General features: G+C 43.7%; 1 protein-coding gene across 1 annotated transcript in view; it reads left to right on the top strand.

Moving 5' to 3' along the window:
- LOC127572951 (receptor-type tyrosine-protein phosphatase delta-like) overlaps positions 1-13,369 on the top strand; it is a 511,608-nt gene that overhangs the window by 111,763 nt on the left and 386,476 nt on the right. The window contains 1 exon segment of the mRNA XM_052020675.1: positions 5,376-5,540. Coding sequence (XP_051876635.1) covers positions 5,477-5,540 — 64 coding nt within the window. The 5' untranslated portion in view covers positions 5,376-5,476.

Here is a 13,369-nt window from a genome sequence, read left to right as displayed (position 1 = left end):
TTCGCATAGAATATTCAGGGGGCAGCCCGCAAGTGTCACCACACTTCTGGTGCCAACATGGCATGCCCACAACTTCCTAACCCGTATGTCTTTGGAATGTGGGAGGAAACCAGAGCTCCCGGAGGAAACCCACGCAGTCATGGGGAGAATGTACGTACTCCTTACAGCCAGTGGCCAGAATTGAACCCGGGTCGCTGGTGCTGTAATAGTGTTACGCTAACCGCTACACTACAGTGCCTGCCCAAAAAAATGCTTGGGTTTTAGACGGCATTTGACTCTGGGATTTGGGGAAGATTTCCTCTGGTTGTTGTGTTTTGGCAGTGATAACTCTGCTTACCTTTTCCCTTTGTACTACCTCAACAAACTGATCTGTATGGATGGTATGCAGAACAAAGTTTTTTTTACTGTATCTCAGTACGTGATAATAATAAGCTATGATGCAAGCTGCTCTCTGCAGGCCTACTAATAAACCAATTACTAATTACCAATAGGCAGGTGACCACATTCTTGCTGAACTTTTTTTAAATTTTGTACTCTAAAACAATGGAGCAAAAGAAATCTTTCAGCTCTGTTTGCGATATTGCCAACACACATTTCCCAGAGGAAATTGCCATCTCCACCATGACCTGACATTCAGATATAAACAACTAAACATTTTTCCTCTGTCCTTCTACTGAAAACTGAAAACCTGTCCAGTTTACTCTGTTTCATCTGGTATGATGGTTGCAATGTCTTTTTCTGCAAGAATCCACCATTTGGGCCATGCCATCTTCTCGCAGCTACCATCAGGCAGGAGGAACAGAAGCCTGAAATCCCACACCACTAGGTTCAAGGACAGCTACTTCCCTTCAACCATTCGGTTCTTGAACCAACCTGCACAGTCCTAATCACTACCTCAGTATAGCAACACCATGATCACTTTGCACTACAATGGACTTTTCTGTTGTTCAAATTGTGTTCTTTCTTGTATGATTTTGTATAATTTATGTTTTTCTTGTGAATGTTGTGTCTCTGATACTATGTGTCTGTGATGCTGCTGCAAGTAAGTTTTTCATTGCACCTGTGCATACAGTACATGTACTTGTGCATACAATGATAAACTTGACTTCGACTTCTAATTTAAACCTTCTTGTGACCGTGCATCAAGTTGTTGTGGACCAGGAGGGTCTGATGTTGTGTCAATTAACTTAAAGATGATGTTTCAGTCGAAACTTCAAGTAGGGGTAACTGGGACCATGTCACTGCAAGACATCTCTGATAGTGCTTTTGGACACTTTCTGCCTCGCTGAAGCTCATGCTGTTTTAACCTGAATGCTCCACAGTTCAAGTGTCTGAGTAAACTGGGGTCAGCTCCGAGAAGCAGGCCACCAGCATTGCAAGTAATCACCTGTAGCATCTAATGCAAATTGTTCAATGTTTTTCCAACGGAACTCCACAACGGCAGTGAAGTTTCTCTTCAGGAGCCAGTGATCCTGATCCAGAGTCAGCAGCAACATCACAACAGGACCTGACGACCCAAGTATTAAACATCTTCACTTCTCGTAATTCTGGAAAAAAAATGAGAAGCCCGTATAGGCAATCCAATGCAAACAACTTGACTCCTCTAATTCAAATCTTTGAAAAATTGTTAAAAGCATTAAAATTTTAAATCGAGTCATAATGAGCAAAAAAGTACTATTTCAGTGGCTTTAACTATTGATGGAAGAAATTATTGGAAAAGCAAATTGAAGTCCATCTCAGAAACTGGCATTTATTCAGTTCCGCTGCTGCTCATCACTATTCTTTCATTTATTCCTCCAACCCCCTTAACAATAAGGACTTCAAAAGACCGCTCCTTACCTGTGCTCTCCTCTCCCACCTTTCTTTGTTTCACTGTTCCTTAGATTTTATTCAGCTAACCTACACCTTAACTACTCTGGTTATTGTTCAAATTTCCTCTCCCACTTCTCTTCCTGGTCCTTCCTGCAGAACTTTCCCCACTACTTGCCATTTTTCCTCCTCAGTGGGCCTTCCCTCGTCTTCCCACGAGGCCCTCTTCTTTACTCCCACTGGACTCTCTAACTCCTCCATGTGCCCTTTCCTTTCTCCTTCCCAGACTTTTGCCTTCTGATTGGGCCTTCAGCTATCTCCTTACTGGGTCCATTCTCATCTCTGGGCCCTTCTTGCTCTCTGTGCTTTCCCTTTTTCCTCTCACCACTGGACTCTCTCCCTCCTCCCCACTGGACCCTCTACCATGCCCCCCACTGGATCCTTCACCATGCCTTCCACTAGATCCTCCACTGTGCCCCCCACTAGATCCTTCACCATGCCCCCCCACTGGACCCTCCACCATGCCCCTCCCACTGGACCCTCCACCATGCCTTCCACTAGATCCTTCACCATGCCCCCCACTGGATCCTTCATGACCCCCACTGGATCCACCATGCCCCCCACTGGATACTTCACCATGCTCCCTTCTGGATCCTCCACCGTGCCCCCCACTGGGTCCTTCACCATGCCTCCACTGGACCCTCCTCCATGCCCTCTGCCCCAACCCTCTTCCACCCCACTGAATTTTACAACCATCTCTCCCCTCCCAAACCTCACACCCCAACCTGATCCGACTCTTGACCCTGCTCCTCACTCCTCCTCTGATTTGACCCACATAGTCCTGATTCTTCCTGGCTCCAGACCATCCCTCCCCTGCCCACTGCCACCCCTCCCACCATCCCACTCCCCACCTGGCCTGTTAACTTTGCTGCACAATCAGAGGGTGTGAGGGCAAGACCTTTCTGTGCACGAGGCATACAGGGGCTGGCCCCCACAGCAGACAAAGTCTCATGGCTTGGACCTAAAGAAACTTTCCAACGATGGACCCTGTGAGTCTACCACCAGTTTAATGCATCTTGCCAGCTGCCCAGTCATTTCCAGGCTGGAAGTCCTGAGCTGCACTGCAAGTTACTTAGCTAGACTGTTTAAAAGGAGCGTGTGCTACTTGAGACTGCAGGAGCCTAAGTAAATACATAGAAGAGAGTAAAGATTCACCAGGACATTGCTGTAGAGTCATACAGCATGGAAGCAGGCCCTGCTGGTCCATGCCAACCGAGATTCCCATCTAAGCTAGTCCCATTTGCCTGTGTTTGGCCCATAATCCTCTCAACCTTTCCTATCCATGTACCTGTCCAAGTACCTTTTGAATGTTAATGTACCTACCTCAACCACTTCCTCTGGCAGCTCATTCCTTATACAGACCACCCACTGGGTGAAAAAGTTGCCCCTTAGGTTCCTATTAAATCTCTCCCCTCTCACTTTAAACCTATCCCCTCCAGTTCTTGATTCCCCAACCCTGGGAAAAAGATTGTATGCATTCACCCAATCTGTGCTCCTCATGATTTTATGCATCTCTATAAGATCACCCCTCATGCTCCTACGCTCCAATAAATAAAGTCCCAACCTGCTCAGCCAATCTCTATAACTCAGTCCGTCCAGTCCCGGAAACATCCTCATAAATCTCCTCTGCAGTCTTTGCAGTTTAATGGCATCTTTCCTATAGCATGGTGACCAAAGCTGAACGCAATACTCCAAATGTGGCCTCATCAACGCCTTGTACAACTGCAGCATATCTTTAAGGAGAAACTGGATAGGTTGGGTTTACTCTCATTGGAATGCAGGAGGCTGATGGGGTGACCATACAGAGGTTTACAAAATTCTAAGGGGCATAGATTGGATAGATAGTCATTTTCCCATGGCAAAGGAGCCTAGAACGAGAAGGCACAGCTTTAAAGTGAGGGGGAGAAACTTAAAGGAGATCAGAGGGGTAAGTTTTTCACACGGGGTTGGTGAATATCTGGAATGAGCTGCCAGAGGTGGTGGTGGAAGCAGATGCAATTACAACATTTAAAAGGTGTTTGGACAGGTTCTTGGATGGGGAAGCAGAAGAGGGACATGGGACTGATGTGGGCAAATGGAATTGGTGTAGACAGGCATCATGGGTGATATGGACGAGGTAGGCCGGAAGGCCCGTTTTTGTGCTGCACGATTCTATGAATCTATTACAAGCCACCAGTTTGAAAGAATTCCCTCTCGCTTTCTAACTTCTCTTTAATTTCTCCTGCCTCTTTACTCTGAACTCCTCCTCTGTCATTCTGCTGTTTTCGCACTCAATGTCAGCTCTTTCATAACCAGTCCATTACGTTAAAATGAAACAACCTTCCATCGCTCAGTGTAGAAGTAAGTACTGAACTATATGGTCATGGCCATTTGTCTGAAATATGTCTTGGTTGAATCTCGTCCATTTATTTCCTCCAGTAAGATAACTGTGGCATATTAAAAACATGTATAGCATCTGATTGCAAGACTATATCTACCCAGCTCTGAAACTTGCTTGAAAGGTTCCTTCTGCATCCACACTGTTAAAAAAAAGTTGCTGTCAGTTTAAAAGTGATTTGATCAGAGATAATTATATAATAATTCACTTGAAAACATTTTATTACCATTCTACTTTAGAGAGGTGATGGGTCAGTGATAACAGGCTGGCACGTTTGCAGTGATATAGTGTCTCTGTTGTTAGCACAATGTCAGCTGTGGTTTCTGCCTCGCATTTTATTCTGTTATTTAAGCAAAACGCCGTCATGCTGCTGAATCTTTGGAATAACATCTTGAAGATTGAACATGAAAAATGTATTTGTATATTGGAGATGACAGGTTGTCGTAAAATACATTCAACATTGATTCTGAGACATGATATTGGTACGTCAATAACAGGAGCAACTCTCTGCTTGCTATGTGGGGGAAGCTGGCACCAATTCAGGACCCCCATCCGTGGCTATTGCACACTTCCCTCGATTGACTCCTCCCTTTTGTATGCGCTTTCCATGTCACCTAAATTGCAACAGAACTGAGAATGTTAAGAAGCATCTGGCTATTGGGGATTGTTGTTCAAGATGTGGATTGAGAGTGACAGAACAGGACTTCACCTGTCATTTACTGTTCTGGTGTGATGGTGGGGGAGGGTGAAGAATGTCCGTGCCCACTCCTTGTGTGCTGGGTACTTACGTAATTCATCTGTTCAGGTTGGAGGATCTACGGTGAGATGAAAATGGAGACTGGCTGAGGAAATGGAATTCAAAAAGCTGATCAGGATTTTGCTTTGTTATTGTTTTGTCTTCACTTTACATGATGCCTGCCTGTAAACGGCAAGGATTCCTACAGTGGAGTGATGTTTTACCTGGTACATTGTCCTTTTAGTTGTTCTTTGGGCATGTTGGGCAATGCTGTCTGTTGTGTTTGGTTTAATAACTGGATTTAAGTAGTTGAATGCCTCAGAATTGTGACTCAATTTTGCAAGAAGTGTCTGATTTTTTTTTTGTTTCTCTTTATTTTTGTGTGTTTTTCAGGTTCTGAACACACATCAATAGTTTCAGACTGCACTTACTTGCAGCAGCTTGTAAGACAGTGAGAACGAGGCTGGCAAAGGCTGCTGGTGCCAAGCTGTCGGATGATGCATAAAATCAGGCCACTGGTTGTGTTCCTGTGCTTCTTACTACATGCTGATGCTGAGGGTAAGTCCAGGATTGCCATTAAATTTACCCACTTTACAGGATCACCTGTTATCTCCTGCTGTTGTTCTAGCTCCTGCACATACTCCCATTAAACTTATCCAAAGGTTATAACAGAAGGTGTTTGGGGACATACAAACCTATCTTTAGATCTCTCTGTGAATTTTTTTTCCCCTTGCACAGTTGGAAGTGAAGCCTGCATCAGAGATCCGACTGCTGTGGACATTTCTGTTGTTTCTCATCATGAGCTTGTATATTTTCAGTAGCCGCTCTGTGCATGAAGCTGCTCGTTCTGCACCCATCCCATTCATTTCTGCAATTCTGAAGGGTGCAAATGCTCACCTGAATTTGGTTCCTTTTTGCAAATGAAAGACATCACAACTGTGAAGCAATGGGGCAAAGATTCAGTTGTGTTACGCTGTTTGTTTTAGCAAAACGTGATTGGAAGTGGGCTTTTCCCAGCGTGAAATGTGGTAACAGCTCGTTTCAATCCATTTCCGGAAATTCAGTGAGCAGCTCCTGCACTGCTTGCACAATTTCCACATCAACCGACATTGTTCCCTGCACAGCTTTTGGTATTTTGCTTATTTACAGAACAGGCCATTCAGCCCATCGGGTCCACATGGGTTCCCCATAGAGCAATCCCATCAGTCCCACTCCCATCTCCTTATTCTGTAGCCCTGCAACTTATTCCCTTTCACACGTGTCCATCAACTCCCCTTTGATTCTTTTGTCACTCGCCCGAACTAGTCATAATTTACAGCAGCCAATTCATCTCCCTGCATGTCTTTGGGATGTGGGCAGAAACCAGAGCACCTAGTAGAAAGCCACTTGGTCAGGGGGAACGTGCAGATTCCACACAGACAGCATCCCAGGTTCCAAGAGATGATCTTACTGGATGCTGCCAGTAAGATCAGTCCACATTGTTTGGGATCTCCAGGTTTCCATTGCCCGGTGCTGGGCTGGAATTGAGATGTGTACTTACCTCTTGAACCTCCAGGACCCTCACCAATGGTACCAAATCCACCTTTGCTGCCTGTCTCCTGTCTCCACCACACCACCCCCCCCCACCCCCTGCCTCTCCTCAACTTCTCCACACAGATCACAACTCCTTGCCTGTCGGTTTGCCTCTGATCCCAGCGCACCCCACATCCCCCATGTCTGACTGCACTCCCATCAACCCTCCCCCTGCCCCAAGCCATGGGAAGGACCCAATCTCCAAATCCTCCCACAACTTTACAGACACTGGTTCGGACACGCTTAGGAGTATTGTGTGCAGTTCTGGTTGCCACACCATTAGAAAGGATGTGGTCTGGCTGGAGAGAGTGGAGAGGAGATTCACTGGGTTGTGGACTTTAGTTATGGAGAGAGGTTGGATAGACTGAGCTTGTTTCCCCTGGAGCAAAGGAGACTGAGGGGTGACCTGATAGAGCTACATAAAATAGAGACATATATGGGGTAAACAGTTAGAATCTGGTCAGGATATCAAAATCAAACCAGAGGGTATAGATTTAAGGTGAGGGAGGAGTTTTAAAGGGGATCAGAGGGAAACAGAGCGGTTGATATCTGGAACTTGCTGCCAAAGGATATGGTGGAATCAGATACAATCACTACTTTTAAGAGACATTTAGGCAGGCACTTGAATAGACATAAAAGGAGACAGACTTAATGCAGGAAAATTGAATTAGTGTAGATGAGCAAAATGGCCAGCATGGACATGGTGGGCCCAAGGACCTGTTTCTGTGCCCTACAACTCAAATTCTCAGATCTCTAATCAAAGGATGCCTCGCCCAGTCCTCCCTCAACACCAGCTCCAACTGAGCCTGTGATGCAGCACTTCCAACCCTCCCTATCCCCATGTGACCCTCTGAGCTCTGTCGCTCTCTGTTGCTCTCTCTCCTTCACTGTCCTCCCCACCCTCCCATGTCACCTCAGTCCTGAAGGAAAACGTGCAACAACCACCCAGCAGCACCCTGTGCAGTGATTTGACTCATGACTGAAGCAACCATTGTTGCCACTGTGTACACCCTTAACAGCTGCCCATAATTTTTTGGCTGGTATATGTTTTGGATAACTCCACAGATCAGATTATTTGCAAAACCAAGGGCGAGTCTATTGTTTAAGCATATATTCTTTCTCAAATGCCTTCTCATGTGTGGGAATGTCTTGTTGGATGAGCCCCAGGTTGGAACTTACATTAGATAACTTGTCATTATGTTCTGCATTGTGGCCTGGTGCTTAAACCTCAAACTTGAGGGTTTGCTATGGTTTTACCTCTTCTCCCTGTGCTTCATTTCACCTCAAAAGACTGCAAAGCAGAGCAAGGAGTAATAGCAAAAAAAAACACAGAAAAGAAACTTGAGGTTTTTTTTATTGCTTGCCCCACTCCCTCTCATTTATATTGAGACGAATGTGAGAAACAAATAATTAACATTGTGGCTGTATTGCATGATGGTCCTGACGTTAGCTCTTGAGTATAAAACAGCTTCTAGCAGCAGAGTTGCTGCTTTCCCATTAACGCTTATAAAATGAGTTGAATTTGAAGGCTGCAGAATCAAGTCCACTATCAAATCCAACATAAAACAAATGTGCATTTACTCTTAGTCAGAACTGGTTGGCAAATAGTTTTCTCTGCAAAGGGGCAGAGTGTAGATACTTTTGTGCTTGCCTGAATAACACTTATTGGTTTGTTGAGCCATCTGTAGTCCCACAGCCACAGATTTTCAGCCAGATGTGCTTGCTTCCCTATGAAAAATTGGCAGTAATTGAAAGTTTAAATAAAAATGTTTTCTGAAGTAGTCCAGTCATGATTTTATCCTGAATAAAAGTGTTTGATCTTTGCTGGAAAGAAAGGTCAACTGGAAAAAACTGCAGCATAACATGAGGATTAACTTGTCTGTATGAAGCTGCTGAATTAAGATGAGAATCATAAAATCGAACAGCGTGGGAACAGGCCATTCGGCCCAACTCATCCATGCTGACCAGTGGGCACTCTTCCAGATAATCCAATTGCCCAGCACCTGGTCTGCAGCCCTCTATCCCTAAGTGATCCAAGTGCTCATCCAGACACCTTTTAAATGCTCTCAGTCACCCTGCTTCAACCACTCTCTCGGTCAGTGCATTGCAGGTAGTTACCACACTCTGGGTGAAGAAGACCCCTCTCATTACCCTCTCTAAATCTCACCCCCCCATTCTAAATCTACATCCTCCAGTTTTATCTACCCCTGATATGGGGAAAAGTCTCTCCTGCAGTCTACCCTATCTATACCAATCATACCCCTCTGTACAACAATCATGTCCCCTCTTAACCTCCTCCACTCCAGGAAGAACAGACCTAGTTTCTCTAGTCTCTCCTCATTAACTGAACTCCTCATTAACCCTGGTGAATCTTCTCTGCACCCTCTTCAGTGCTGTCTTGACCTTCTGATAGTGTGGTGACCAGAACTGCATGCAGTACTCCAGACGAGGTTTTATAAAAGTTAGAGCATATCCTCCCTATTTCTGTATTCGATGCCCCAACTAATGACAGCAAGTATGTCATATGCCTTCGTAACCACGTTATCTATGGACTTGTACTTCAAGGTCCTTCTATTCCTCAATACTCTCGAAGTCCCAACTATTCATGGTGTATTACCTAGCCTCATTAGTTCTCCCAAAAATGCATCACCTTACATTTGTCTGGATTAAACTCCACCTGCCATTTCTCAGCCCATCTCACCAACTCATCGATATCTCTCTGCAGCCTGAGACTGCCTTTCACAAAGTCAACAACTATGCCAATTTCTGTGTCATCCACAAACTTATTAATCAGGCCTCCCATGTCCAAGTCACTCACGTGTATTATAAACAGCAAAATTGATTTCCATATGGTACCTTCACAAAGGCCTTAATGAAGTCCATGGAAATCACACCTACTGCCCTCCCCCCATCGACACACTTTGTTAGCTCTTCAAAGAACTCACTCAAATTTGTCAGACAGGATCTGCCCTTGACAAAGCCAAGTTGGCTGTTTCTGATTAGTCCCTGCCTTTCCAAATGGTCAGTAATCCTCTCCCTCAAATATGTTACCAGTATCTTTCCTGTCACTGGTGTTAGGCTCAGAGATCTCTTGTTACCAGGCTTTTACCTGCTGCTCTTTGTGAAAAGGGGGACCATATTTGCTGTCCTCCAGTTATCTGGTACCTTTGTGCCAACAAAGATTTAAAAATCTTAGCTAGAGCCCCAGCATTCTCCTCCCTTGCCTGCCATAGTAGCCTGTAATAAATCCCATCTGGTCCTGGGGATTTATCCACCTTTAAGCCCGCCAAGGCATTGACTACCTCCTCCTCTTTATCTATGGAGGTCTGGACTAGACTTTCCCTACATCTTCCCTGAATTCTCTACTGACAAAATCTGTTTCCATTGTGAATACTGATAAAAAGAATCCTTTTAGGACCTCACCCATCCCTTCCACTCACAGATTGCCCATGTTGTCCCTAATATTGACAGTAAGAATATACATTTAGTAACATTCTTTCTTAAAATCTGCCATGATGATTGCATATCAATAGGAGTAAACTGGGTGTGGGTGTGATGGGTTGCAGATTTCAAATGTATCTTTGATACATCTATTCATTGGAAAAAATGCATCCCATTACACCCAGCTCATGGTTCTAGCTAATGTTCTAGCTAATGGCTCAGCTAATGTTCTATGTTCTGTTAGACACATGAATGATAGAGAAACGAAGGGCTATGTGAGAGGGAAGGGTTAGATAGATAGTAGAGCAGGATAAGATGTTGGCACAACATTGCGGGCCGAAGGGCCTGTACTGTGCTGTAATGTTCATAAAAGCAGGGTGTTCATCATGGGTTAAAAAAGGGTCCATCTTCAGTTTAGGAAAAATCTTCAAGCAGCACAAATTAATAGAGTTGATGTTATATTTTTTCAAAATGTAATGTATAGATTGCAACAGTTTTGCATTAAACATTGCAGTGGATTGGAATATACATTGCTACAGCAATATTACACATTATATATTGTGGAAACAAAAGAAATAAACCATAATTTGGGATCTTTTTAAAATCGGGCTATTCAGAAAACCATTTGTTCTCTCTGTTCTACTGCCAATTGCCAGCATTGTAGGCTATACTGAGGCACTGCATCAATGTTATTGAGTGAGTTAATTTAGTAGTGTTGGCCTTTCTGAATGTCACTTTTATAATGGTGCATTGTTACATTACAAAACAGAAGTCTTTCCAGAACATAAATAGGCATTTATGTGGTGCCTTCAATGTTGTAACAAGTTCCAAAGGCATTTCTTAGGCAGTGTTATCAGGCCTCCTTGACACCCTTGACAGTAAGCAATGAGGAGATATAAGGGCAGCTTGCTCTGTGTGAGGGAATGTTTCAAAAAGAGCAGAATGGTGGAAGGGATTAGTGATGGGATTGCAGAATGCAGGACCTATGCATCTGAAGGAAAGGTCATCACTTGGGAAGAGATTAAAAGTGATGATGTTCAGGGACTAGAATGAGAGGGTTGTGAGTCCTTTATAGGATGGGAGGAAATGACAGGGTTTGGGAGGGGAGACTTAAAAAAGATATGAAAGGCTTTTCTTAACCAGAAGCAAATATGCATTTTTTAACATATAGTGTCAAACCAAAGTGTTCGTCCTGGTTAAATAATAACAGTTATTTAAATATAAGTGATTTAGATGCAGCTCCAGTTGGGCTGCATCTGGAGTATTGCATTCATTTCTGGTCACCCCATTATAGGAAGGATGTGGAGGCTTTGGAGAAGGTGCAGAAGAAGTTTACCAAGATGCAGCCTGGATTAGAGGGCATGTGCTATAAAGTATAGGTTGGATAAACTTGGGTTGTTTTGTCTGGAGTGGCGGAGGCTGAGGGGAGACCTGACAGAAGTTTATAAGATAATGAGGGGCATAGATAGAGTCGACAGCCATTATCTTTATCCCAGAGTCAAAATGTCTAATACTAGAGGGCATGCATTTAAGGTGAAAGGGGGTAAGTTAAAAGGAGATGTGCAGGACAAGTTTTCTACACAGAGAGTGGTGGGTGCCTGGAATGCGCTGCCAGGGATGGTAGTGGAGGCAAATACAATAAAGGGATTTAAGAGGCTCTTAGATAGACACGTGAATGTGCAGAGAATGGAGGGATATGGACATTGTGTAGACAGAAGGGATTAGTTTAGTTAGGTATTTAAATACTAGTTTTGAGGAAACTAAAGGTAAAGGAACCCTTAGGAAGTAGTGATCATAATATGATTGAGTTCAGTTTCAAATTTGAAAAGGAGAAGCTGATATCAGGTGTGTCAATATTTCAGTGGAACAAAGGAAATTTCAGTGGCATGAGAGAGGAACCGGCCCAAGCTGATTGGAAAAGTAAGCTAGATGGAGGGATGGCAGAGCAGAAATGAATGAAATTTCTACAAGAAATGAGGAAATTACAGAATAGGTATATTCCAAGAAAGAAGAAGATTATGAATGGAAAAATGACAAAAAATGTGGCTAACGAGAGAGGTTAAAGCTAAAATAAAAGCAAAATGGAGGGCATACAAGGAAGCAAAAATTAGTGGGAAAACAGGAGACTGGGAAACTTTTAAAAACTTACAAAAAGAAACTAAGGAAATCATTAGGAAAGAAAAGATGAATTATGAAAGGAAGTTGGCAGTTAATATACAGAAGGATACTAAGAGTTTTTTAAAAATATATGAAAAGTGAAAGAGAGACACGGGTAGATATAGGACCAATTGAAAACGGTGCTGGAGAAATTATAATGGGTAACAAAGAGATGGCAGAGGAACTAAATGAGTATTTTGCATCAGTCTTCACTGTGAAAGACATCAGCAATATATATTGAGTACAGTCAAGATTACTAGAGAAAAGGTGCTCAGGAAGCTAAATGGACTAAGGACAGATAAGTCTCCCGGACCGGATGAAGTGCACCCTCGAGTTCTGAAGGAGGTGGCTTTAGAGATTGTGGAGGTATTGGAGATGATTTTCCAGGAATCAATAGACTCCGGCATGGTTCCGGAGGACTGGAAGGTCGCAAATGTAGTTCCGCTGTTTAAGAAAGGAGGGAGGCAGCAAAAGGGAAATTACAGGCCTATTAGTCTGACATCAGTGGTTGGAAAGTTATTGGAGTCGATCTTCAAGGAGAAGGTTATGGAATACCTAGAGGTGCATGACAAGATAGGTCCAAGCCAGTATGGTTTCATGAAGGGAAGATCCTGTCTGACCAACCTACTGGAATTTTTTGAGGTAATCTCAAGTAGGATGGACAAGGGAGAGGCTGTGGATGTTGTGTATTTGGATTTTCAAAAGGCCTTCGACAAGGTGCCACACACGAGGCTGCTTAATAAGATAAAAGCCTATGGAATTACAGGAAAGATATTAGAATGGGTGGAGCATTGGCTGATAGACAGAAAGCAAAGGGTGGGAATAAAGGGATCCTGTTCTCGTTGGCTGCTGGTTACTAGCAGTGTTCCACAGGGGTCGGTGTTGGGGTTGCTTTTTACACTGTATGTTGATGATTTAGATTGTGGAATAAATGGTTTTGTTGCTAAGTTTGCAGATGACACCAAGATAGGTGGAGGAGCAGGAAGTGTTGAAGAAGTAGAAAGGTTGCAGAGAGATTTGGACAGTTTCGGAGAATGAGCAAAAAAATGGAAGATGAGATACAATGTTGAGAAATGTGCAGTTGTACACTTTGGAAGAAGAAATAAATGGGCAGATTATTATCTAGATGGGGGGAAAATTCAAAATTTGGAAGTGCAAAGGGACTTAACCACCAGGTTGGATCGGCAGTAAGGAAAGCGAGTGCCATGTTGGCATTC

This window comes from Pristis pectinata, chromosome 7 (assembly GCF_009764475.1).
Source record: "Pristis pectinata isolate sPriPec2 chromosome 7, sPriPec2.1.pri, whole genome shotgun sequence".
Lineage (NCBI taxonomy): Eukaryota > Metazoa > Chordata > Chondrichthyes > Rhinopristiformes > Pristidae > Pristis > Pristis pectinata.
This window is presented reverse-complemented; position numbering and strand designations above follow the sequence as displayed.